General features: G+C 36.9%; 3 protein-coding genes across 8 annotated transcripts in view; 2 read left to right on the forward strand and 1 right to left on the reverse strand.

Annotated features, from left to right (window-relative positions):
* Positions 1 to 126: 126 nt before the first annotated feature.
* Positions 127 to 25,959, reverse strand: part of zmp:0000001048 (retinol dehydrogenase 8) — a 27,779-nt gene continuing 1,946 nt past the window's right edge. Inside the window, exons 2-8 of one of the 5 annotated variants that reach the window (XM_051889598.1) lie at positions 11,032 to 11,096; positions 10,324 to 10,447; positions 9,849 to 10,010; positions 1,816 to 1,995; positions 1,625 to 1,718; positions 460 to 643; positions 127 to 379 (exon numbers count right to left, since the gene is read on the reverse strand). In XM_051889598.1, coding sequence (XP_051745558.1) covers positions 164 to 379; positions 460 to 643; positions 1,625 to 1,718; positions 1,816 to 1,995; positions 9,849 to 10,010; positions 10,324 to 10,420 — 933 coding nt within the window. In that variant the 5' untranslated portion in view covers positions 10,421 to 10,447; positions 11,032 to 11,096 and the 3' untranslated portion in view covers positions 127 to 163. Of the gene's footprint in view, positions 380 to 459; positions 644 to 1,624; positions 1,719 to 1,815; positions 1,996 to 9,848; positions 10,011 to 10,323; positions 10,448 to 11,008; positions 11,132 to 25,959 lie in introns of those variants that run through there. The other 4 variants (XM_051889594.1, XM_051889595.1, XM_051889597.1 and 1 more) reach the window with 4 other exon arrangements.
* Positions 13,519 to 22,140, forward strand: shfl (shiftless antiviral inhibitor of ribosomal frameshifting). Its single transcript, XM_051889592.1, is given in 11 exon segments — positions 13,519 to 13,684; positions 13,963 to 14,104; positions 14,265 to 14,314; positions 14,517 to 14,555; positions 14,712 to 14,765; positions 14,863 to 14,910; positions 15,698 to 15,853; positions 15,993 to 16,096; positions 16,192 to 16,349; positions 20,073 to 20,141; positions 20,144 to 22,140. Coding segments are annotated over 11 exon segments (1,005 nt in total). The 5' UTR covers positions 13,519 to 13,657; the 3' UTR covers positions 20,302 to 22,140.
* The window catches only part of soul5 (heme-binding protein soul5), a 4,429-nt gene continuing 2,898 nt past the window's right edge, over positions 24,429 to 25,959 (forward strand). For both annotated transcript variants that reach the window (XM_051889600.1, XM_051889599.1), the window contains exons 1-4: positions 24,429 to 24,534; positions 24,655 to 24,714; positions 24,806 to 24,890; positions 25,003 to 25,123. In XM_051889600.1, coding sequence (XP_051745560.1) covers positions 24,533 to 24,534; positions 24,655 to 24,714; positions 24,806 to 24,890; positions 25,003 to 25,123 — 268 coding nt within the window. In that variant the 5' untranslated portion in view covers positions 24,429 to 24,532. The remainder of the gene's footprint in view (positions 24,535 to 24,654; positions 24,715 to 24,805; positions 24,891 to 25,002; positions 25,124 to 25,959) is intronic.

Consider the following 25,959-nt stretch of genomic DNA (forward strand, 5'->3'; position numbering starts at 1 on the left):
TTATTGCAATACTAACTATGGCTTGTTGCATTTCATCATTTGCGTTGAGCAAATACCCGAGACCCTATCAGAACAGATCATTTTGGGCTTGTGAAACTGGCACTAAAATGCTACAGCTGCAAAGTGGATCGGAATTCTCTCTCCTCAGGCTCCGAGGGTTTTTTTAGGCAGCACCTTGACCCATTCTCCTGTGTAGGATGCGCATAATACTCAGACTAGCGTTGAACACACGGTCATGCTGGAAGATCATTTTATAGAATGCGTCTATGGGTAGTCGCCCTGTGGGGTCAGCTTTCTTCATGGCAGTCAGTGGCATGTACAAACGGTTGGTCTGATGACGAAATGGAGGGTTCTTGGACACAATCAGCTTGAACGTTTGCTGTAAACGAGACATTTTCATATCACTCATTTATACAAGGAGCCTCGACAACCAAAAGAACAGGTCATCCACACTCTCACCTCTGCCACCTCCTCAGGTGTCTGCCCGATTGAGTGAAAAATTTTGCGTGAATACGGCAGGTAGATCTGACGGAAGATTTGAGCTGTCTCCTCATCAGCCTCTGACAGGTCCATCTTCTCTGCCTCCTCATACCCTTTGTTCTCAAACTCAGTTACAACTGGGCCCGGCTCCACTAAAGTCATCCTGTGGGAGTTGTATATAATACACACTTACAATGCATGAATGTTTCTGCATCTATAAAAAATAAGAAACCAAATGTAGTGCATTTAACCCTAGAATCCATAAAGGGAGTCAAAGTGACCCGGCATGCTATGATTGTTTTAAGCACTTGCAAGGTGATCATTTGTTTATATAAAGCATATACATTTTTATTTTATTTTTTTTAGAAAATTACCGATCATTTCGCTAGATGAGACCCTTATTCCTTGCCTGGTATTGTTTGAAGCCCTATGAAGCTGCACTGAAACTGTCATTTTGACCTTCAACCTGTTTGGTGCCAATTGAAGTCCACTATAAGGAGAAAAATCCTGGAATGTTTTCATCAAAAATCTTCATTTCTTTTCGACTGAAGAAAGAAGGACATGGACATCTTGGATGACATGGGGGTGAGTAAATTATCAGGAAATTTTAATTTGAAAGTGGACAGATCCTTTAAGTTGTACGGAGAGGATTTTCTTTTCCCCCGAAAATGTCAATCAGTTTCACAATCAATCAGTTTCAAAAATAAATACAAAACATGTCTTAATTGAATGAAAACTAGTTGACATAAAGATTGAATCCAATATTTATTGATAATATAGCATAACGAGAGATTTATAAGCCATTTTTTGTAGACCGGTCAAAATGCTTGATATAATAAAACATTTGTGTATCATCAATTATTTTAATTATTTTACCTTAAAAAAAAAAAGAAAACCATTCATTCCAATATAGGTCATTTTGACCCCTTTATGCATTCATGTAGGTTTTTCGATTCATGCATTCTAGGTTTAAAGGAAGATATATTGTTTACCTGTTAGACTTTGTGGCTGCCGAACATTAGTGGATCATCTTCATTGATGGTTACCCTTCATACATCCACTAAAATCACCTTGACCATCTGATTATAAGTGAATTTCTCTCTAAGTTTGTCTAGTTAACTCAGCACTATATCTGTGTACTCACTTGACATTGAACTTCATAGCTTGCACAGCAAGACTCTCACAAAAACCTTCTACAGCAAATTTGGAGGCAGCATATAGATCATTGAAAAGTAGTCCTGAAAAAGAATTAGCACTCTGAAAGTAACAGTAAAGGTAAAAATCTTTTAATTTAACATGTGTACTGCTTATAATCACTGAAATATGTGGTATTACCTTGGATGCCCAGGACGCTGCTCATCACTACGATATGTCCACTCTGACGTCGCTTCATGTCAGGCAGCAATTCCTTCACCAGTCTCACCAGGCCAAAGAAGTTAGTGTTGAAGAGTTCCTGCATAGCACTTACACTCTGACACTCCAGAGGACCAATCATGCCTACACCAGCATTATTCACTACAAAACAGTGCGGTAGAGTCTATATCAAGCAGGATGTGGAAGATTGTTCAAGTATCTTGCATTTTGCAGTGTATAGTTTTAAAGGGATAGTTCAGCCAAAAGTTAAAAAAAATCTGTCATCATTTACTCACTCTCGTGTCAGTTCAAACCTGTATGACTTTCTTTTTTGTGTGGAACATGAAAGAAGATATTTTGAATGGAAGTCAATAGACACCAAAACTGTTTGGATACCAACATTCTTTAAAATATCATCTTAAATAAGTCATTCAGGATTGAAACACCATAAGGATGAGTAAACAACGACAGAATTTCCCTTTAAAACAAAGGTTCAGTAGGTACCCCTGCCACCACTTGCTGTGAGAATTTGCACGTGTGAAATAAGAGAAACAAGTATTACTGCAAGGTAATTTGTTTGTTTTAGAAATGTTAAAGGGCTAGTTCACCCAAAAATGAAAATTCTGTCATTATTTACTCACCCTCATGTCGTTCCACACCCGTAAGACCTTTGTTCATCTTCAAAACACAAATTAAGATATTTTTGATGAAATCCGATGGCTCAGTGAGGCCTCCATTGCCAGCAAGTTCATTTCCTTTTTCAATGCCCAGAAAGCTACTAAAGACATATTTAAAACAGTTCATGTGACTACAGTGGTTCAACCTTAATGTTATAAAGCGATGAGAATATTTTTTGTGCGCCAAAAAAACAACTTTATTCAACAATATCTAGTGATGGGCAATTTCAAAACACTGCTTCATGAAACTTCGAAGCTTTACAAATCTTTTGTTTCGAATCAGTGGTTTATAGCACGTATCAAACTGCCAAAGTCTCGCCCCCCAGTGGTGAACCATTGAAATTTCGAAACACTTATCACGTAACGAAGCCTCGTTTACTGAAATCACGTGACTTTGGCAGTTTGATACATGCTCTGAACCACTGATTCGAAACAAAAGATTCGTAAAGCTTCGAAGCTTCATGAAGCAGTGTTTTGAAATCGGCCATCACTAGATATTGTTGAATAAAGTCATTATTTTGTTTTTTTGGCGCACAAAAAGTATTCTCGTCACTTCATAACATTAAGGTTGAACCACTGTAGTCACATGAACTGTTTTAAATATGTCTTTAGTAGCTTTCTGGGCGTTGAAAGTGTTAATTATCTTGCTGGCCTCATTGAGCCCTCGGATTTTATCAAAAATATCTTCATTTGTGTTCTGAAGATGAACGAAGGTCTTACAGGTGTAGAACGACATGAGGGGGAGTAATTAAAGACAGAATTTTCATTTTTGGGTGAACTAACCCTTTAAAGTCCAGGATTATGATTAGTCAACGACAAATTTAGTGAAAACAGGCTTTGGCAAGTAAAAAAAAAAAAATTACATATCCTCCTAAGACCCAGCAATGGAGTTTTTTCCACTTTAGAGGACATTATATTTTAGCAAATTTCTTTGAGACCATATAAGCCACATTCAGGGCTTTTCAGAGATACCGAATGTTTTGAGGTTTCACCATGACAACTCCCTCTCCTTAGTCTTTAAATATGACTGACATTGACTGAATGACTAAATTCAGCACTCTTATGGGAATATGATAATATTTCGTAATATTATGTCGTAAATTAACATCTCAAGACATCTTTAGTGGGGTTTCAAATCAGAATATGACTTTCTGTTATGAGACTTGCATCAGTTTCATACATGTCCACTGCACAGGACACCAGAGGCCTGTTGCATGAAGTTAGCTGAACAAACTCTGAGTTTCAGAGTAGGGTTAGAGTTGACAAATCCAGATAAATCCAACCTGGTTTAGATCAGGTTCAGCAGTCTCACAACACTCAGTATAAATGTTCTCTGTGAACTCAGGTTTAATCCAGAGAAAGTGTGACACGTTCGGCAAACAGCCAATCACACAGAACATGGAGAGTGTCCGTTTGATTCACTTCTCATGAGAGAGACACGCAATTCACTTCTCTTCTGAAGATTAAGAGATCGTTATGAAAAATATCATGAAATTAAGCACATTTACAAGGCAGGAATAAACACTATTGCTGCAGTGAAAGTTTGAGAAGGCAGCTGAAAGAAAATATCAGATTATCATTGCATGTGAGCCCAAAAAAACAGAGTTTGCTCAAATTAACCTGAAACTTACCTGAAACTGAAACCAGGTTCATGCAACAGGCCACAGGACTTACAGCATGTAATCAGGCATTTTAGGGAGACATACTGTAATAAGTGAATAAGGAAGAAATTATATATCAATATTTCTTTGAAATATGAGATATTATGGTAAAACTTTACAATAAGGTTCATTAGTTAATGTATTAACTAACATGAATTTACTATGAGCAATACATTTGTTACTGTATTTACTAATCTTCGTTAACATTAGTAAATGAAAATTTAGTTGTTCATTGTTTGTTCATGTTAGTTCACAGTACATTAACTAATGTTAACAAGATTTTAATAATGTACTAGTAAATGATGAAATTAACATTAACAAAGATTAATAAATGCTGTAGAAGTGCAGTTCATTATTAGTTCATGTTAACTAATGAACCTTATTGTAAAGTACAAACCCGATTCCAAAAAAGTTGGGACACTGTACAAATTGTGAATAAAAAAGGAATGCAATGATGTGGAAGTTTCAAATTTCAATATTTTATTCAGAATACAACATAGATGACATATCATATGTTTAAACTGAGAAAATGTATCATTTTAAGGGAAAAATAAGTTGATTTTAAATTTCATGGCATCAACACATCTCAAAAAAGTTGGGACAAGGCCATGTTTACCACTGTGTGGCATCCCCTCTTCTTTTTATAACAGACTGAGGAGACAAGTTGCTCAAGTTTAGGAATAGGAATGTTGTCCCATTCTTGTCTAATACAGGCTTCTAGTTGCTCAACTGTCTTAGGTCTTCTTTGTCGCATCTTCCTCTTTATGATGCGCCAAATGTTTTCTATGGGTGAAAGATCTGGACTGCAGGCTGGCCATTTCAGTACCCGGATCCTTCTTCTACGCAGCCATGATGTTGTAATTGATGCAGTATGTGGTCTGGCATTGTCATGTTGGAAAATGCAAGGTCTTCCCTGAAAGAGACGACGTCTGGATGGGAGCATATGTTGTTCTAGAACTTGGATATACCTTTCAGCATTGATGGTGCCTTTCCAGATGTGTAAGCTGCCCATGCCACACACACTCATGCAACCCCATACCATCAGAGATGCAGGCTTCTGAACTGAGCGCTGATAACAACTTGGGTTGTCTTTGTCCTCTTTAGTCTGGATGACATGGCGTCCCAGTTTTCCAAAAAGAACTTCAAATTTTGATTCGTCTGACCACAGAACAGTTTTCCACTTTGCCACAGTCCATTTTAAATGAGCCCTGGCCCAGAGAAAACGCCTGCGCTTCTGGATCATGTTTAGATATGGCTTCTTTTTTGACCTATAGAGTTTTAGCCGGCAACGGTGAATGGCGCGGTGGATTGTGTTCACCGACAATGTTTTCTGGAAGTATTCCTGAGCCCATGTTGTGATTTCCATTACAGTAGCATTCCTGTATGTGATGCAGTGCCATCTAAGGGCCCGAAGATCACGGGCATCCAGTATGGTTTTCCGGCCTTGACCCTTACGCACAGAGATTGTTCCAGATTCTCTGAATCTTTGGATGATATTATGCACTGTAGATGATGATAACTTCAAACTCTTTGCAATTTTTCTCTGAGAAACTCCTTTCTGATATTGCTCCACTATTTTTTGCCGCAGCATTGGGGGAATTGGTGATCCTCTGCCCATCTTGACTTCTGAGAGACACTGCCACTCTGAGAGGCTCTTTTGATACCCAATCATGTTGCCAATTGACCTAATAAGTTGCAAATTGGTCCTCCAGCTGTTCCTTATATGTACATTTAACTTTTCCGGCCTCTTATTGCTACCTGTCCCAACTTTTTTGGAATGTGTAGCTCTCATGAAATCTAAAATGAGCCAATATTTGGCATGACATTTCAAAATGTCTCACTTTCAACATTTGATATGTTATCTATATTCTATTGTGAATAAAATATAAGTTTACGAGATTTGTAAATTATTGCATTCCTTTTTTATTCACAATTTGTAAAGTGTCCCAACTTTTTTGGAATCGGGTTTGTATTACCGATATCATGAAAATGTTGCCAAGTTATTAATCTCATTATTATAGCTACTTCTTTTTTCATTTCATGTTGCCCAAAGAACACACATAAACATGCAAATTAGAGACAATGAGTAGATACACTGTATATAATGGGAAAACCCATTTTTGTCATGTTCAAATACTGTGTAAAGTAAAATCGTATATGAAATCATTCTCTAATATCTTTCATACCATAGTTGAAAATCTTTGTACAAATCTTGTGCATAGTTTGGTTCAAGTTGAAGTTTCCTGGAGCTGTTGAATCCTGAAAACCCCAATTTACATTCAATCAGGGCAAGTCCTCCCCAATAATTAGAAATGGCCAAATTGTCCCCCAAATATTTGATATTTCTTAATGCTGCTCTCCATTATGCACTGCCCTGTTTGTTGTTAGGATGACAGACAGTTTAAAAGGTTACAATTTTATGCTGGTCTGCCTCAGAGGTTTAACAGCATTCATCAATGTCAAAATGATGGCCAATCAGATCAAAGAAGGCGGGGCTTACTATTTACTGAAGATGAGTGTGAAATTCAACGCAACGCTTTTAGTTCTTACAATGAAAGAGTACATGCGTGGTAGGTTAAAAGTAGCTAAACATTTAATATTTGACAACTGTTTTATGATAGAAATGTTTAACAACCCACAGTAACATACAGTGATGCAAACTACTCAACTTTTTTTATGCAATTTCTCCATTTTGAATTGAAAATATCATTTAAATGATGTCATTCATAACTGAATGTGGCAAGAGACGTTTTTTACATTTTTGACATATTAGACCTACAAACATGTATAACGTATAAAATATTATTTGCAAAGAGTTTAAGAAATGAAAGAAATGGTATCTGTGAGGATTTCCAGTCAGGATTTAGACCGTACCATAGTACTGAGACTGCTCTCATTAGAGTTACTAATGATTTGCTCTTATCATCAGATCGTGGTTGTATCTCTCTATTAGTGTTACGGGATCTTAGTGCTGCATTTGACACTATTGATCACAATATTCTTTTAAATAGACTCGAAAATTATGTTGGCATTAATGGAATTGCATTGTCATGGTTCAAATCATACTTATCTGACCGTTATCAGTTTGTAGTAGTAAACGAAGACATGTCATATCGATCACAAGTTCAATATGGAGTACCACAAGGCTCAGTACTAGGACCGTTGCTGTTCACTCTGTACATGCTACCCTTGGGAGATATCATTAGGAAGCATGGCGTTAGTTTTCACTGTTACGCTGATGATACTCAGCTCTATATTTCTTCGCGCCCTGACGAAACTTACCAATTCACAAAATTAACGGAATGCATAGCTGATATAAAAAATTGGATGACCAGTAATTTCCTACTACTAAATTCAGAAAAAACAGAGATTCTAATTTTTGGACCAAAAACTTCTTCACGTAATAACCTAGAATATTGTCTAACACTTGATGGCTGCTCTGTTAAGTCTTCGTCGTCAGTTAGGAACCTGGGTGTGCTCTTTGATACCAATCTTTCATTTGAAGGCCATGTTACTAGCATCTGTAAAACCGCATTCTTCCATCTTAAAAATATATCTAAACTACAACATATGCTCTCAATGAAAAATGCAGAACAGTTAGTTCATGCGTTCATGACCTCAAGGCTAGATTACTGTAATGCTCTACTGGGTGGTTGTTCTGCTCGCCTGATAAATAAACTACAGCTCGTACAAAATGCAGCAGCTAGAGTTCTTACTAGAACTAGGAAGTATGACCATATTAGCCCAGTTCTGTCAACACTGCATTGGCTTCCTGTTAAACATCGTATAGATTTTAAAATCTTGCTAATTACTTACAAAGCACTAAATGGTTTAGCTCCCCAGTACCTGAGCGAGCTCCTAATTCATTATAGTCCTTCACGTCTATTGCGATCTCAGAATTCAGGCCAGCTGATAATACCTAGAATATCAAAATCAACCGCAGGCGGTAGATCCTTCTCCTATTTGGCACCTAAACTCTGGAACAATCTTCCTAGCAATTGTTCGGGAAGCAGACACACTCTGTCAGTTTAAATCTAGACTAAAAACGCATCTCTTTAACCTGGCATACACATAACACATTACCAATTTATATTTTCAAATCCGTTAAAGGATTATTAGGCTGCATAAATTAGGTCAGCCGGAACCGGGAACACTTCCTATAACACCTGATGTACTCGTTACATCAGAAGAAGAATGGCATCTACGCTAATATTAGTCTTTCTGTCTTTAGTCCGAGGTTCACCGTAGTCAACTGGATCCGGGCCGTATCCAGGTAAGACCAAGGACCTGCGCCTTGACACGACCACAACGCAGCCCTGACGTATCAGCAGAGATTGAGTCAACTAGATCATCCCCTGTAAGGGCCTTATTGACACGACAGCCACGACACAGTTCCTCAACAACCGTCCATACCGGCGTGACCCTCAATACGATCCTCAATTGGATGGAACTGAAATAAATACTTTTAATGTTGCGATCCTATTGGACTTATGATAGCAACCTGAATTGTAACAAAGCACTGTTGGCCAGAGGAGAACTGGCACCCCGACTAAGCCTGGTTTCTCCCAAGGTTTTTTTCTCCATTTTAACACCAATTTGCCACTTGTCTGCCACCTGATGTCACCTGATGGAGTTTGGGTTCCTTGCCGCTGTCGCCTCTGGCTTGCTTAGTTGGGGACACTTGACATTTGACTTGACATTTGATATTCAACAGTGCTTTGATCTGCCTGCATTGACACTATTCTTTAAGAGCTGCTGTGCAGCCAAACAATGTGCCAGTTATCAATGTAAAGCTGCTTTGACACAATCTACATTGTAAAAAGCGCTATATAAATAAAGGTGACTTGACTTGACTTGACTTTAAATGGACTGCTTCACAACTATTTAGGCTATAATTAGGCCTAGAACTTCTTTTACATTCTTATTTCCTCTTTATTCCCTTAAATCCCTTTTAATTCTTTAATTATTTATTTTATTTAAATAAAAATGCGACCCCAAATGGTTACGGCCTTGCATTATTAAATGCAGGCACTACTATGCATACAAAATGCAAAATATAAAATGCAACAATGCAAAAAAATTCTTATATCTGTTTACAGAGGACGTTACAGAAAACAAAAGCCTGGAACCTAAAAATTGACTGGTATACTGAATATAAAAATGTAATATTAGAAAAAAAAAACACTGTTTTGTTCTTGTTTTCACTTTATTATTAACTGAGTCCTGGTGTACTCTACATATGACATCATAAAATATGAATTAAAAAAAATTCAGATTTTTTTATTTTTTTGATTGATATTTTTTTTTTTGCCATTTGTTTCTTATGCTCCAAACAATAATGTGAAAAATTGTTTTTACCAAACTTTTTTTGTATGGGTCTCAGGAGGATAAGCTGAACTATAAGAATGGTCATAAAGGACCCTTGCTGATATACACGTGACTCAAATCAAAGTGGAATATGTGGAATATTACTGATATTATGGTATAATTGTTAAAAGTTTTTAAAATAAGCAGATAACTATTTTTGTTGTAAATCTTACATGGATCATCTAAATGGAAAAGATGAAATATAGTCAAGTCAAAAGACACTGAGCTACTGCTTACATAAAAGCAGCATTGCTCAGAAATTGAAGTGATTTAAGGAAATATTTGTTGGAAAAGTAACGGTCAATTTCACCTAACACATCCACTCGTCGATCTGACAAGCTGTTGACACACTCTCTGATGGAGTCCTCACAGGTGGCATCCAGCTGTCGGATCTCCAGGGTTCGGTTAAGAGTCGCCCCGGCTGCTCTCTCCAGAGCTTCTCTCCTATCCAGGTCCCTCATGGTGGCCACAACTAATTCAAACAGAATCAACAGTAACACTTACAACAACATTTATTACATAACATAACACTTATCTGATCATTAGTTAATGTACATATGCGAGTAAACCTCTCTCCTCTGGCCTCAAGAGGTGCACTAGCGACTGCCGCTGAGGTAATCCCGCTCGGAGCGGTGCGAGTAGAACCGCGGAGGGTTTATAGGCTATGTAATGTTATGAAATTTAGTTTATATTCTCCTTTATTATGCACTGGCACGATAATAAATCTTAGACATATTAATATTTAAAGAGGTATTTAACATTCATATAGGCTACAGTCTTCTTACCTTTGAAGCGCCTTAAATCATCTTTTGCAAGACGGACAGCCACCGCCAAACCAATTCCTGAGGAGCATCCTGTCACCAAAACTTTTCGTGGCCCCATACCTTTCTCTTAACGCTGAACTCTAGTCTGAAACCGGAATAAAAGCAATAAACTTTAGCAACACTATATTTACCACTGATAAGGGAAAATTAGTTTTCAGTTCAGAATCCCAGCCATGGATTATGACTTGGTAATAGGTTACTTTATATTTTATAAACCTATCAATTGCACGCATTACAACAGCAATTATAAGTACATTTACAAGCAGCTCCACAAAATGATGCAAAAACTTAGTTTAAGTGAACACTGTAACTGTAAAATATAATGTCATATATATATGTAGGTGAACAGACAATAATATAGAATGCACGCTGAAGGGCTTCTGGACTACAGATTAAATCTTAATCGGATTTTCTCAGCACTGGAGCGCGCGCCTCATGTGCGCGTTTTAACTGGTCAGTTGCACTAACGCTGTGATGCACTTTCACATCTACAACCGCACGACAAGTGTTATGTGCCAGAAAAGTCGTCACGTTTTAATATTAAGCATTCAAAATGACAGTGACGAGTTATTGGCACTGCGTGAAAACAAAACATGCTACAAAAGCATAATGCTTCAGACTAAAGTGTTCTAGTACTTGTACTAACCGTTCTTTGCAGCATGTACAGACCTGTGTCCTGCTGACAGCCCTCCTCTTTTCATCCATAAACTCCTTTGAGCCGGAGCGCGTGAGTTCTGCATGAGAGTTTGTGATCAGTCATGTTGCAGAGGTCGCGTTTGTGTACAGAGAACCCTGGGATATGAAGTCATTGACCGTACAGCAACAATGACATTATAATAACAATAATAGCCTAATCAGTGTTCGGGAAAGTTACTTTTAAAAGAAATACGTTACAATTTTCCTTAAAAGTAACTAATTGCGTTACTTAGTTACTTTCTATGTGAAGTAATGCGTTATGTTACTTTTGCATTAATTTTTCTCACCTGGGCTGGGTCTGCATGTTTGTTTTTTTACAGTTTACAGTTCTGTACATCTGCAAAACCACAGCCTTTGACTCAGTTTTCAATTTCATAAAACACTTTTTGCAAAACACAACACACAATTCTCTATGTAACACACAAAAATCTAACAGGAACACAACACTTGTTTCTGTCCAACTACACATAGTTGATGTATTTCTTAATACTGTATTCACAACCACAAATGCTTACAGTAAAAAAATAAATCGTTTGGTTTTAATCTTGCTTTTGTGTTTACCGTAAAATTTTCAATATCTCTCGTCCAATTACTTTCAATTTTGTACAGAAGCTCCTTTTATGTACATAGGAGCTCATGAAAGAAGAGCTTTAGGTTTTGAATAACTGTGTGTATATGACATATCCAAAAATAGATTATTATGGCAAAGGTGTTTGCAGCGTAAGACAAATGTTTGCTTTTGAGATGTGTCTGTGATATTTTGAATGCAGTGCTTCATTTTGCAAGAGATGTGAGGCATTTTGCATATTGTGTGTGCAATTCTTGGATTTGTGTGTAAAGTTTTGAGAGAAAAAGAGGCAAAGTTTTGAAAATGTGTGTGAGCAGTTGATAAAAACTGTCATAACAAAAAAACACCAATAGGTCTATTTTTGGCATACGTAAAGGTCCTTTCACAGCAAAAGTGAAATAAGCCTCAGTCTGACGGAAATGCAAATTCACGCCTGTACAGTAGAGGGCGCACCTCAAACAAACCTTTCAGCTGTTCTGCCATTCTGGACTAAAGAAGAATAGGACACAGGAGAAGAAAGTTCGAAACTCTTACTTCAGCAATAAAAACAAGAAAATGAAACACAAATGTGATGATGTTTCATTTTTGCTTTTTAGTACAGTTTAATTGGATCATTGAAGATCAGCAGCAAAGACACTAGTTAATAAACAAAGTATATTTGTGTTATTTAACATTTAATTATTGCAGGTTTTCATAATAGGCTATTTGAATTTCACTGTTTTTATTCATTTTGAGGAATACCCAAAGCTTCTGTACTCCAGATTTCTCTCAACATGGGGTCAGGAGAGCTGTCAATCAATAAATGTGAAAACAAAGTAACTTGAGTTACTTATTTGAAAACGTTTTTGTTGTACATTTAAAAGTAATGCATAACTTTACTAGTTAGTTTTTTTTTTTTTTTTTCAACTGCATACACACAAAATCCTCACTTGTCACACAATTTCTGAAACCAGACACTCAAACACCAGAACCACACACCAAATCTGCAGAACCATACACTAATTTTCGGCCTTCGGCTCATTTTTCAATTTCATAAAACACTTTTTGCAAAACACAACACTCAATTCTCTATGAAACACACAAAAATCTAACAGGAAGTATCTTGATTTCCCTTTTCAAACACAACCATTGTTTCTGTCCAACTACACACGGTTGATGTATTTCTTTTCTTTCGTACTGTGTAATACTGTATTCACAACCACAAATGCTTACTGTAAAAAATAAAATACTTTGGTTTCAATCTTGCTTTTTTGTTTACCGTGAATTTTTCAACATCTCTCTGCCAATTACTTTCAATCTTGTACAGAAATGTAGGAGCTCATGAAAGAAGAGCTTTAGAATAACTGTGTATGATATATCCAAAAATATAATATTATGGCAAAGGTGTTTGCAACGTAAGACAAATGTTTGCTTTTGAGATGTGTCTGTGATATTTTGAATGCAGTGCTTCATTTTGCAAGAGGTGAGGAATTTTGCATTTTGTGTGTGCAATTCTTGGATTTGTGTGTAAAGTTTTGAAGAAAAAAAAAAGAGGCAAAGTTTTGAAAGTGTGTGCGAGCAGTTGAAAAAAACTGTAAATTAAAACTATTTTAGTTCAAGGCTGCAATAAAAAAAATGCGTTTTATGATGTGTTCTATGGAATAGTTGACAAATTAAATGAGTTAATGTTTTTGACTAGCTACCATAGCCTCCTAGATTCAGAATAGCCCTGCATTCAAAAGATTTGAATCACTGCGATGAATCAAAATCTTTTGCTGAATTCGGAACCGCATACTAGCATTCTACCCTCACTAAAAGATGTAGTAGGCTACGAGTAGTATACTAGTATGCGGTTCTGAACTTTGAGTGCTCTTATTTTGTGCTCTGTTTACAGCTGTACTGTGGCGGCCTCTAGTGGTCAAGTTGTGGTATTTCTGATCAAATCGAAAGTGATATCGCCCTAACAGACTGCAAGCGCTAAAGGAAACGGTGCAGCGCTAAAAAAAAAAAGTCTAGCGCTCTTACTGATACGAAAACCTAACACTGAACGAGATGAGTCGAATGCGCGAAGAAGTAGAGGTATAGTATTCAATATTCCGACAATAAAGACATAGTGTAGCCTATGATATTTTATTTGAGGCAATATGACAGAACGCTAATAAAGGAAGTACAGTGCAACTTCCTTAACAATCACAGTGCATATTGTAAACTATATTATACATAAAGGTTAAAACGTGCTTATGTTTTTCCTGCATAAAAGCGCATTTGTATTAGGACAACAGACACGAGTCTTTCACCCTGAGGTTGTTCTTTCAAATAAAGATAAATAACTGTAAATACGTTTTCTCTTTATGCAGTTGGAAAAAAGTGTCAGGCGACTGAGAGAGAAGTTTCATGGACTCATTGAAATTGACAAGGCTGTTCTACTCATGCGACGCTATGGGAACAACCATCGCATGGTTGCAATGTGTGTCGCCCTAATGGCAGATAATGACAGGGGTAAAGTGCAAACCTTTTCCCTTTAGAACCATGTCTCATATATTCGCCCCTATATTCACTCAACTATTTATGCAATTTCTAGTTATTATATTTTTTATGTGTGTTTTTAGTTTGTGTCTATTCTACCGCACACCTTTATTTGATGTATTTTTATATGTAGAGCTGGACGAGGAAGACAAGTCAGCTTTGAATAATGACCCTGTAGCTAAGGTATGGTGCACATGACATTAGGCACATTATGTAAATTTATGGAAAGAGTATGTAGGTGAATTATTTGCACACATAGAGCATGCTAAAAAAATACATGAATGTGATTGTTTATTATGTTACAATTAAGTGGTCATATACTTACTGCGGCTACTGTATTTATAATCCTGTGTTACTCATTAACACATTTTCTGCTCTCATACAGAATGTGATTATGAAACTCAAAGCTGATGAAAAACAACAGGTAACATTACAACCATCTCATAACGACCTGTATACAATCTTAATGTTATGTTAAATGATTTCTGAAAATGAAAGTACCAGTTATTATTGCTGCTCACAGTGTTTAATTGTATAATGGTGAAAAGTCGAGATGTGATCATCAAAAATTCATATACAGGAAGAAAAATCTGCCAAGTCATCTGGATCCACTAGTGCAAGTCCATCAGCAAAAGTAAGAAGGTCTTTCCCTATTCGAATGTGGATTTACAGGACAAATGAAACATCATGTTACACTGTAGTCTTATTACATCACTCCTGTTCCACTTCAGGCTCTGGGAAAGGAAAAGGAAAAACCGAATGATGATAAGGATATAGCGGTTAGTTTCTTTGCATTGTTTAATTAAAGGGTTAGTTCACCCAAAAATGGAAATTCTGTCATTAATTACTCACCCTCTTGTCGTTCTACACCCGTAAGACCTTCGTTCATCTTCAAAACACAAATTAAGATATTTTTGATAAAATCTGATGTCTCAGTGAGGCCTCCACTGAAAGCAAGACAATTTACACTTTCAAACATCCAGAAAGCTACTAAAGACATATTTAAAACAGTTCATGTGACTACAGTGGTTCAACTTTAATATTATAAAGTGACGAGAGTACTTTTTGTGCGGCAAAAAAACGAAATAACGACTTTATTCACGCTCTGAACCGCTGATTCGAAACAAAAGATTCGTAAAGCTTCGAAGTTTCATGAAGCAGTGTTTTGAAATCGCCTATCACTAGATATTGTTGAATAAAGTCGTTATTTTGTTTTTTTGCCGCACAAAAAGTATTCTCGTTGCTTCATAACATTAAGGTTGAACCACTGTAGTCACATGAACTGTTTTAAATATGTCTTCAGTAGCTTTCTGGGCATTGAAAGTGTTGATTATCTTGCTGTCAATGGAGGCCTCACTGAGCCGTCGGATTTTATGAAAAATATCTTTGTGTTCCAAAGATGAACGAAGGTCTTACGGGTGTGGAACGACATGAGGGTGAGTAATTAATGACATAATTTTCATTTTTGGATGAACTAACCCTTTAAATGATAAATTGTACAAATTAAACCAAATTCAACACTGAAGAACTCTAGCTGTGAACTAACATGCACAGACATGCTTGCAGGAGCTTGGGGCGCGTCTACGAGTTCTGCCATTAACAGTGGACAACAAACGAATGTTTGACCAGGCACAGGCAAACCAGATCCCTTCTGTCATACATCAGTTTGCCTGTGAGTCATGTGACAGGGACTGGTGGCGACGTGTGCCTCAGAGGAAAAGGGTATGACGTCTGACCACACCTTAAAAGCTCAAATCACATTCAGTTCCCAGTCACAGCTTAAACATGTCATGGTCTAAATTAAATTTTAAAGAAATCTAAAATGTTTAGCATTTATCGGTGTGCACTTGGCTTGTTATAGGTGTCGCGCTGTCATCGATGCAAAAAGAAGTATGACCCTGTGCCAGCCGACAAAATGTGGGGTATAGCAGAGTTTAACTGTCCAAACTGCTCTCGGACCTTCAAGTAAGACTTTAACTTTATGTATGCTATAATGTACAGTAAGTGTGCTTTTTTTCTTCTGTACATGATGAGGAGTTAACATTTTATGTTTCTGTTAGGGGTTTTGGGCGGATGGATGGACGTTCCCCTTGTTACGGCTGTCGCTCAGCTATTTTTCCCACAAAGATTCTACCACCAAGGAGGAGGAGCATGATACCTGGGTCTAGACAAAGAAATCAACATAGCTGCCTTGCTGAAGACTGTTATAATCGAATGGGTAATATGATGCTGTTGATCACTAGAGATCTTAAATTGCCCCTATTATGCTATTTTAAACATTTCTAATTTTGTTTTGGAGGTCTCCTACAATAGGTTTGCATGCATATAAGGTCAGAAAACACTTTAATTTTCTCAGAATATACATTGCACATGACCTCTTTTCTCAGAGTGTCTGAATCAGTTCGGTGAAGGATTGAGTCTCTCTAAACCCCTCCTTTCCGAGAGCTTCCTCTGCTGTAATTGGTCAGACAGCCCAGTCTGTTGTGATTGATCGACCGCTTACAGCACGTGTCGGAAACTAAGTGACTATTAGCGTATCCGAATTTCAGCTCCGAATGCTTCCTTAGCACTTGATACACAGTGATACGATCAGTAACGATGGTGTTGGTTTTTCTGCATCAATTCTACCGTCAAATCCGCGTCATTTTGAAGGGCATGCAAAGTGGATTTGTGGTGCAGAAAACAGGATCTTCTCGACATGTCGACTACACAAACCAAACTCTTCCAGGCTTCAGCTACAACTACAGTGTGTTTGAGGGTCAAAGTAGATGTTGCTCGTGAGCAGCCAATGAAGACCACTGGCGCCGTTATGCAAATTTGTTACAAATTTGATTATATGTCATGGAAATGAGACTGGAATTACTGATGACCGCTTTCGGCAGTTCAGAATCGATTCTTTTTTTTAGCAGACAATAACTTTATTTGTTGTGCACTTTGATATTTTAAACTTTGCAGACCTTTTACATTCACAAACAGGTATATTACACACTGCATGAAAAGTAATATTTAAAAAAAAAAACTCTGATGCTTCAAAACGTTCATCGTAACATAAATCCATATAAATGGAGCGATTTAATCCAAGTCTTCTGAAGAGACACGATTGCTTCATAATATGAACAGATTTAATTTAGGAAATGGAGAAACAGAAATCACTCCGTATCATTAAAAATATTATCATTTGTTTCCCGAAGATGAACTAAAGTCTTATAGATTAAATGACAGAATCTTCATTTTTGGGTGAACTGTCCCTTTAAGGTGACACACTAGGATTTAATTTGACAAAGTCTTCAGTGTTGTGTTAGAAAGGAATGTCAGAAATTACAAAAAACAAATTATCAAAAAACTCTATTAACAGTCTTCTATCAGCCTGATAGTTTGACTGAGGAAGCCAGGGAAGAGCAGAAGCAGGACGAAGTAATGATGATAAAAATGAATAATCTTAGTTGTGTATGTTTCAATGTCCAGAATTTGTCTGACCAGTACAAATCAAAAAACAAAAAAGGAAAAGCAATGGAAAATTACTGCTTCACAACATCGTCCTCTGACGCTAGAAACCTTGAAATGCAGACATCCTCTTATCATGTCATGAAGACAAATATCCCTTGAAACCACACAACCATAATATTAAACAATAGCAGACATTGCAGAAGCAGGGAAATATAAAAACATAAAATGACTAAATTAATGATAATAACAAAATGATGAATAAATACAAAGTTCTGTTATGAAACTCTAGACGGCACAGGCTCCTTAACTCAATCTGCTTTCAATCACATCATTCTCTACAGGGCACAGCTGATTGGTTCCTGCTGTAGCCAGTGAGCTTGCTGTTCAACCTTCAAATACTTGGTCAGCATTTGCAGCTGATATAGACCTGCTATGGTAATTCATGTATGCTATATTGTACAGCAACATGTCGTGTATGTATTGGCAGTAGCAAGTCCCATACTATAATCAATAACCAACGGCAGCAGCAATGGCCAGGATACCAGGGTTACACCCCTTCTCTTTATGAGAAGTGCCATTGGAGTCCAAAGACGGTGCCTTTTTACAGTATAATGTACCATCACTACACTGGGGCATTAAGACCCCACACAGACCAGAAGATGAGCGCCCCCTGCTGGCCTCACTTACACCTCTTACAACAGGAGGTCAAGCTCAACCCTGCTTAGCTTCAGTGGGAAACCAGTTATGGGCTACAGGATGATATGACTGCCGAATAACCATCATCTGATGGATATAATCAAGTTATGTTCATATTTTCCCCAGTAAATTTCCAGCGTCAATAGGAAATACAATGGGATCTAAAAGAGACCACTAGTGTAAATGCTTCTATTTGTAATTTTAAAACAACATTTTATTACAAATTATATTAAGAGCATAACATGATGAGTGGAATTTTCAAAAAATTAACATGAATGTATTTGGATTGTCCCTCTTCACAAGTTCGTGTCAAGCCTGATGATCTTGTTTTCCAGAGTGATTTGAGAAGGAAACTTGAGCTTCAATGAAAGCAAGAACATCTGTTCCTCTGTTCAAAGAACTGAGTGTATTGTGGTCATTCATTTAAAAAAAAAAAAAATCATTCCCTTGTTTTAATTCATTTGTTTTCTCGTTGTAGTAAATCATGGCCACGTTGCATAATAATTTGTTCCCTTGTTTTAGTTCAATCAAAAGATTTGTACAATCTGGCCACGGTTTACAAAAACATGGAAAGGAATTCTTAAAGGTGCTCTATGTAAGAAGGACAGCTAGTGGTTGAAATGGGTACTGCAGTCCAAATTCAAAATATTGTTTGCCCCGCCCCCTCCTCCTCAGACTCAGCGCTCTCGCGGGTTGCCAGTTTGAAGACACACAACAGGAGCCAGCTCAATTGACATTGGAAGGCGAGGAGACTTACACACTGTAAGATAATTCGTTGATTTATGATGAGTTGATATTGCGTTTTAATACGCTCTCGTTTATAGAGATTTTTAGATGGATGCTGAGGCTTTTTAGGTCGGGTATAATCTGCAATCTCTGACCCAGTTTGTTCGCTGCCTTCCATGGCTGCAATTCGCTGCATGTGTTTTCCGCCAACTGGCAACCCGGGGTGGCGAAATACTATTGGGTAAATTGGCAACGTGCGGTCTTGCACAGACCAAAACAAAAACAGAAATTCCGACACGGAACGCAAATTTCAAAGTAAAATAACTGGCTGTAGCACTGGTTTTCAGAGAAACAAGTATGTGAACTGAGCATGTTTAATAAATATCTGCAAACATATTATGGTATTTTTATGCTTTAGTACAGTCAAAAACTTACATAGTGCACCTTTAATGTGTGGAAATGAAATATTAAAGGGATAGTTCACCCAAAAATTAAAATTCTGTCATCATTTACTCCCCCTCAAATTATTCCAAACCTGTATGAATTTCTTTGTTCTGCTGAACACAAAAGAAGATATTTTGAAGATATTGGGTTACCAAGCATTTAATGGGCCCCAATGACTTCCATAGTATTTTTTACCCCTATTAACTGTTTGGTATAACCCAATATCTTCAAAATATCTTCTTTTGTGTTCAGCAGAACAAAGAAATTCATACAGGTTTGGAACAACATAAGGGTTAGTAAATGATGACAGAATTATCATTTTTGGGTGAACTATCCCTATAAATGGTGGCCACAATATATTTGTGAAATAAAATGTATTTCTTATTCATTTTACATCATAACATTTCTTAGTTCAGAATCCTAAAACTCAATAGTTATTTACAGGTTTACATTAAATTTTGAATTCCATATTTCCACAGTGTTATCAGACTTTTGGACCTCAGTGTGTCTCTCAATACGGAAGTGAAATGGGTTGTGAATGCCATTTCAAGTTGATTTTGAATATTAAGCATTAATTCTTCAAGAAAAACTGCATGTATATGACCATCTGCATGTTTGTCTTATCTAGAACCCCATGTGCCTGGTACCGAATGCGTTCACCCGCACAGCAGACAGAAGAACAGGAAGCCGCGCGTGGTGTACCCCTAGCCCCACGCACATCAGCAGGCGGTTCCACTGTCAACACCTGTCTGAGTCAGGGCAGTCTGATAGAAAGCATCAATCAGCTCATTCTAGATGACATTGAAGAAGAGTCTGAAGATGACTCTGACAGCAGCAGCAGCAGCAGCAGCAGCTGAGGCAGCAACGGAGATCAGTGTAAAGGACTGACGTCGCCTCACTTGTTGCTTTGAATGAAACATGCGCAGTCTCTTAATACAATTCAGTATGATTCACTCAAAGTAACAAATGTGTAAAGGTGTAAGCAGCCTTAATGTTGACATATGTCACTCACTGTAGGCTGTGTGAACACACACCAAACAATTAATGTAAAAGAAACAAAATAAAGAATGATTGACGACGGACAGTTGAATTATGGATCAGATAATGCACACTGTGAGGTAGTAATTCTGCCACAACATGAAGCAGTGTGTGAGAGAGTGAGAATTTGTTCTCAGTCATATAGATGATGAGCTGAAATGATATGAAACTGTAATATAGTCAACAAACCTGAAAATACCTGGAAAAACCTGGAAAAACAGAATGTCTGTCAGCCAATCAGAATCAAGCTTTCAACAGCATTGATATGATGTTAACTTCATAGCTGATTTGAACAGACAAGTGCAGATTTCTCATTCACTAAAACAACTTCCACTCCTTAAAGAGTTGGTTCACCCAAAAGTGAAATTTAAGTCATTAATTACTCGTTCTACACCCCACACAGACCAGAAGATGAGCGCCCCGTTGGCCTCACTTACACCTCTTACAGCAGGAGGTCAAGCTGTAAGACCTTCGTTTGTCTTCGGAACACAAATTAAGATATTTTTGATGAAATCCGATGGTTTCTGAAACACACACAGGCAGCAATGACATTGCACCTTTTGAGGTCCAAAAACATATTAAAAACATCGATAAAATAGTCAACGTGACTACAGTGGTTATTGTGGCTAATATGACGCGACAAGAATACTTTTTGTGCGCAAAAAAAAAAAAAAAACTACTTTATTCAACAAATTCGTCTGTCCCCTGTCATACTGCTATGCTATTTTCCTTGCAGAATGCAGAGCTTTTGTGTTTACGTCCGAACGCAGGCTCAGTATTGGCCAGCTCCTGCGTCAGCATCACACGCATGCGTCGTGCTGCTCACATGACCAGAGTCGGCCAATACTGAGCCCGCGTTTGGACGTAAACACAAAAGCTCTGCATTCTGCAAGGAAAATAGCATAGCAGTATGACAGGAGACAGACGAATTTGTTGAATAAAGTCCTTATTTTTGTTTTGTTTTTGTGCACAAAAAGTATTCTCGTCACTTCATAACATTAAGTTTGAACCACTGTAGTCACATGAACAGTTTTATTGATGTCTTTAATACATTCCTGGACCTCAAAAGGTGCAATGTCATTGCTGTCTATGTGTGGATCAGATACCCTCAGATTTCATCAAAAATACCTTAATTTGTGTTCTGAAGATGAACGAAGGTCTTACGGGTGTAGAAGGACATGATGGTGAATGCTTAATGACAGAAATTTCATTTTTGGGTGAACTAACCCTTTAATCTTTGAATTCCACCATACTGTTGGTTAGTAACTTTATGATCAGTTTGTTCTGCCATTGTTAGGATCATATCATCAAATTATATGATATGACACCAAAGAACAGAGTATTCCAAATATACAGTTTGATTTGTCAATTTATTTCAAATGCCTAAATGTCTATCTTTGTTTTTCCTAGCTTTACATTTCTCTCGAAACCTGTTTTGTCTGAGATTACACTTTACATAACTAACAAAAGACAGGCACTCAAGAAAAAAGCAGCCCACTCCTGATTAATATAACAGGTTTGCTGTTATGTCAGCCTTTTGTAACATGCTGTTATACATAAGCGTTGCATGGTGAACTCAATATCAGGGACATATGCAGGGACAAAGACAAACAATGTGTTATTAATTTTATCTGGAATAAATGTGGATTTTATGAGAAGAGTTTTGTCTTTGTTATATCATCCCCCGGTTAAACAGACAAGGCTTCAGCTAGTCTTAAAGTAAAATGCATGTTTGAGCTGTTTTAACTGAAAGCATATCTTAAAAATTTGTCATTGCCATGATTTTATCTCAAGATGCACACCAGTAATGTATACACCAGTAATAAAAGCTACTTAAAAACCCTAATTGAACTAAGGCCTAATCCTGGCTTAGTCTAAGCCTTGTCTGTGAAACCGGACCTATAACTTTGAATTGTGTTGTCTTTGCATAAATACACTGAGAAATAATCTAAACCATTGTGGAATGAACTCTTTTGGTGCATGATGACCTGTACATGAATTCATGAAACGACACCCAGTTACACCCAACACTTGTAAAGCTATTACAAAACCCTATACAAAAGATATCAGATAGCATCAAGACAACAAAGAATAGTATCCTAACAGCTAAACCTTTGTATGCATCCTGAACAAAACATGAACTATTTCCCCTAACTGGCCATCAAAACACTTTATAAAGTTTTGTGTACACTGTGATAGGGGAGAGTGGGGTAAGATGAGCCTTTTTTTTTTTTTTACTTATGTGGTCCTCAAGATAAGGTAAAATGAGGCAGCAGTACAATGAAAGTATTTAAAGTAATTTCAGGATGTTTCCTAGCATTTTAAATGATCAGAATAGGTCTATGACAAAGGGTTCTAAAAATATGACTTCTTATAAAAAAGTGTTCCTGTGGCTCAATTTACCCCAGGTTAGGGGTAAGTTGAGCCGAGTCAGTAGGTTGGTGTAAACTGACCATCTAACTGAATCTGAATCAAACCCATGTGAAATTGTAAAGATAACCTCTTTAAAAAGATTAAGTCTTTTGAAAACTAATTTAATAATCAAATCTCCGTTTACAAATATTTATATTTCTTTTCTTAAAGCTACCTTAAAACAACATAAAACCAACCAAATGAAGTTAAAATTTCAATATCTTTAATTGTTCGCATTTCTGAAACAATATGTTGAACACCAAAGTTGTAACCTTCCCAAAAACAGACTAAACAGAGAATTTGAGTAAAATTAAATAAAAACTGAATTAGAATACTGAATTATGAATAAATGTTAATGAAACTAATAAATATTTTAGTCAAAATGTTCTTGGTCTGGTAGTTTTTCTGCAATGTCGACCATGTTAGGCCATTAGGGACTACTGATGGAAAGATATATATGATGAAACATCTTCTGGTTCATATCAGAGAAGGATTTGGTGGACTTATACACTGTTCCTATCAAATAAACTAAAAAAATAAATAATAAATAAATAAACCAGCGGCATAATATTACATTGAAATTATACCAGTTTATACTTTAGAGATTTAACTTAACTTATGGTGGGGTAAACGCTGACTCAATTTACCCCACAGCATTTGGCCCACTTTGCCCCATAGCTGCCATTTTGGGAAAAACAAACTAGCTTACCAATTCAGGATAATATTTAGCTAAATGATTTGTATGGTTTTATACATTGCTAAATTACCAATATGCATCATAAATATTTTTAGACATGGACAAATTTGCGTTGATGTAACAGCCGTTACATCTGTTATGCTAAAATTTTACTTTGACAAGTCAAAAACTGTTATTAAAGTAAACTGGCGGCTTTTACTCCTCCCATGTGCTTCTCCTTTACACAGTCTGGCAGAAATAATAGGGTAGTTCTAAAATATATGGTCACATGATAATAAATGGGCACCTGAAATAATATTCATCTTCTACTCCAAAAAGTTAAGCAATATTAACATTTACCCTACTTAGACATCTGGATGACTTTCAAATTCATTACGGCACACTGTGAACAGAGCTGTGGTCAGTCTGCAGTCAAAGGTTATGTTTGCTTATTTTACATCAATACTTTAACATTTCACTGACAGCCTGACTGTATAGATCAAGTGGCAGACATAAAGACACAGTTAGGTAAGATCTCCCCATCTACCCTTAAAAAAAAAATCAACTTTTTTTCCACACACAATACATAATCACAAATTATCCATTATGCAAGCAGTGCTATGTTGTCATTAGATGTATAAAAGTACGTCTATCAATATTTGAATACAATGAAAACATGATGACATTTCAAAATATTGCACATGACTGCATGTGACAATCAAATAATCAGTTCAAAAGAACTTTCAACCACAACAAGGTTAGAAAAATAAGATGAAATACTGTCCCTAGTGGATGCTGAGACAAAACTCTTACTTAACATGCTTATATGACTGCAGGGTCGGGGCGTGTCTGGTAGGAGGGAACAGATTTCATAACATAACATGCATAAATAAATAAGAGCCTGCAGGCGCACATGCACATGCCTCTTCTCTTCACAGCCTGAAACTACAACATTCTACAACATGTAAGTACTGAAGCTTTTACTCTCGTACACTGCTGAACAAGATTGTCTTCTAACAAGTTACTACTAGAGTAGGCTACACCAAATGTAACCTAATTGTTAATGTTTTTTAATGTTTTAAAGGATTTGCCTGACAGGAATGATCGTGCTGCTCTTTGCATTGACTGTAGATGGAAGAATCGGGTGAGATTCATGTTTAATTCCTTTGCAGTGAAACACTATACTGCACTGTTGGGCATAATATGTCATGTTTAATTTTGTTTGCACCTCACAGTGATTCCACTAGTGAAACCAGTTTCTGCACTGAGACGAAAGAGTGCATGCTGTATGACTTGGTTTGTGCGGGAGATGATTATGAGGTGAGATACAAGAATGTGAATTAGAGCATAAAGAGATTGAATATATAGCAAGAAATGAAATGACAATTTCAAACACATCAACTGGGTCATGAAGTAATCTTTTCTCCTACAGGTACGTCACTATGATGCTGCTAAGTGGGTGACCGCAGAAGCTGAATCCTATTTCATGGAAATCGCAATTTCAAGAGCGTTCAGGAAACTTTTTAAATACATCACCGGAGAAAATGTGGCTGGTGAGTCTGTGCAGGTCTGATTTTTCCTACATTGTGGGGGAAATGTCTTTACAATGAGGGCTTTACAAGGGGGGCTTTAAAACCTGACATCACTATATTGTGGGGACCAAAAAAAGATACAGGGTTTAAAGGGAAGATCACCAAAAGATAAAAAAAATTCTTTCATCATTTACTGTCGTGCCGTCCCAGATGTATGTGACTTTCTTTCTTCAGATGAACACAAAGAGTTTTAGAAATGTAATCAATATATGTGAGTCCATATAATGTAGGTTTATATGGGAACCCCAAAGTTGTCACTTCGAAAACCACACAAAGTGAACAGACGGGAATCAATATGACCCAAGTTGAAGTCTTCTGAAGTGAAAGGACAGGTGTGTGTAAGAAAAATGTTAACACGACAGGTGTGTGTAAGAAAAATGTTAACATTTTAAACTTTTCTTTTAAAATATAAACCATCACCTTCAGTCTAATTGTTATATGTGTTTGTTCGTGTTCATCTGAAGAAATAAAGTCATATAGTTACATCTGGGACTGCGTAAAGGTAAGTAAATGATGAGTTTCATGTATTCATTCATAAGTTTCAAATTGTATTTTTTTTCATGTGGAGTATCACTTTAAATAATATTCATTCAGTTTCCTACTTTAGGCACCTACACCACAATGTTGTTATGCTGCACTGCCATCTACCGACATGATCGTTTCATTCATTGAGTTTTACGTAAATTACACTGATACTAACGAGTTTAAAGAACGCCACTCAATAATTAAAGGCACAATATGTACGAATTTTGCAGTAAAATATCCCAAAAACACTAGGCCAGTGTTATATATTTTGT

This window comes from Ctenopharyngodon idella, chromosome 3, assembly GCF_019924925.1.
Source record: "Ctenopharyngodon idella isolate HZGC_01 chromosome 3, HZGC01, whole genome shotgun sequence".
Taxonomy (NCBI): Eukaryota; Metazoa; Chordata; class Actinopteri; order Cypriniformes; family Xenocyprididae; genus Ctenopharyngodon; species Ctenopharyngodon idella.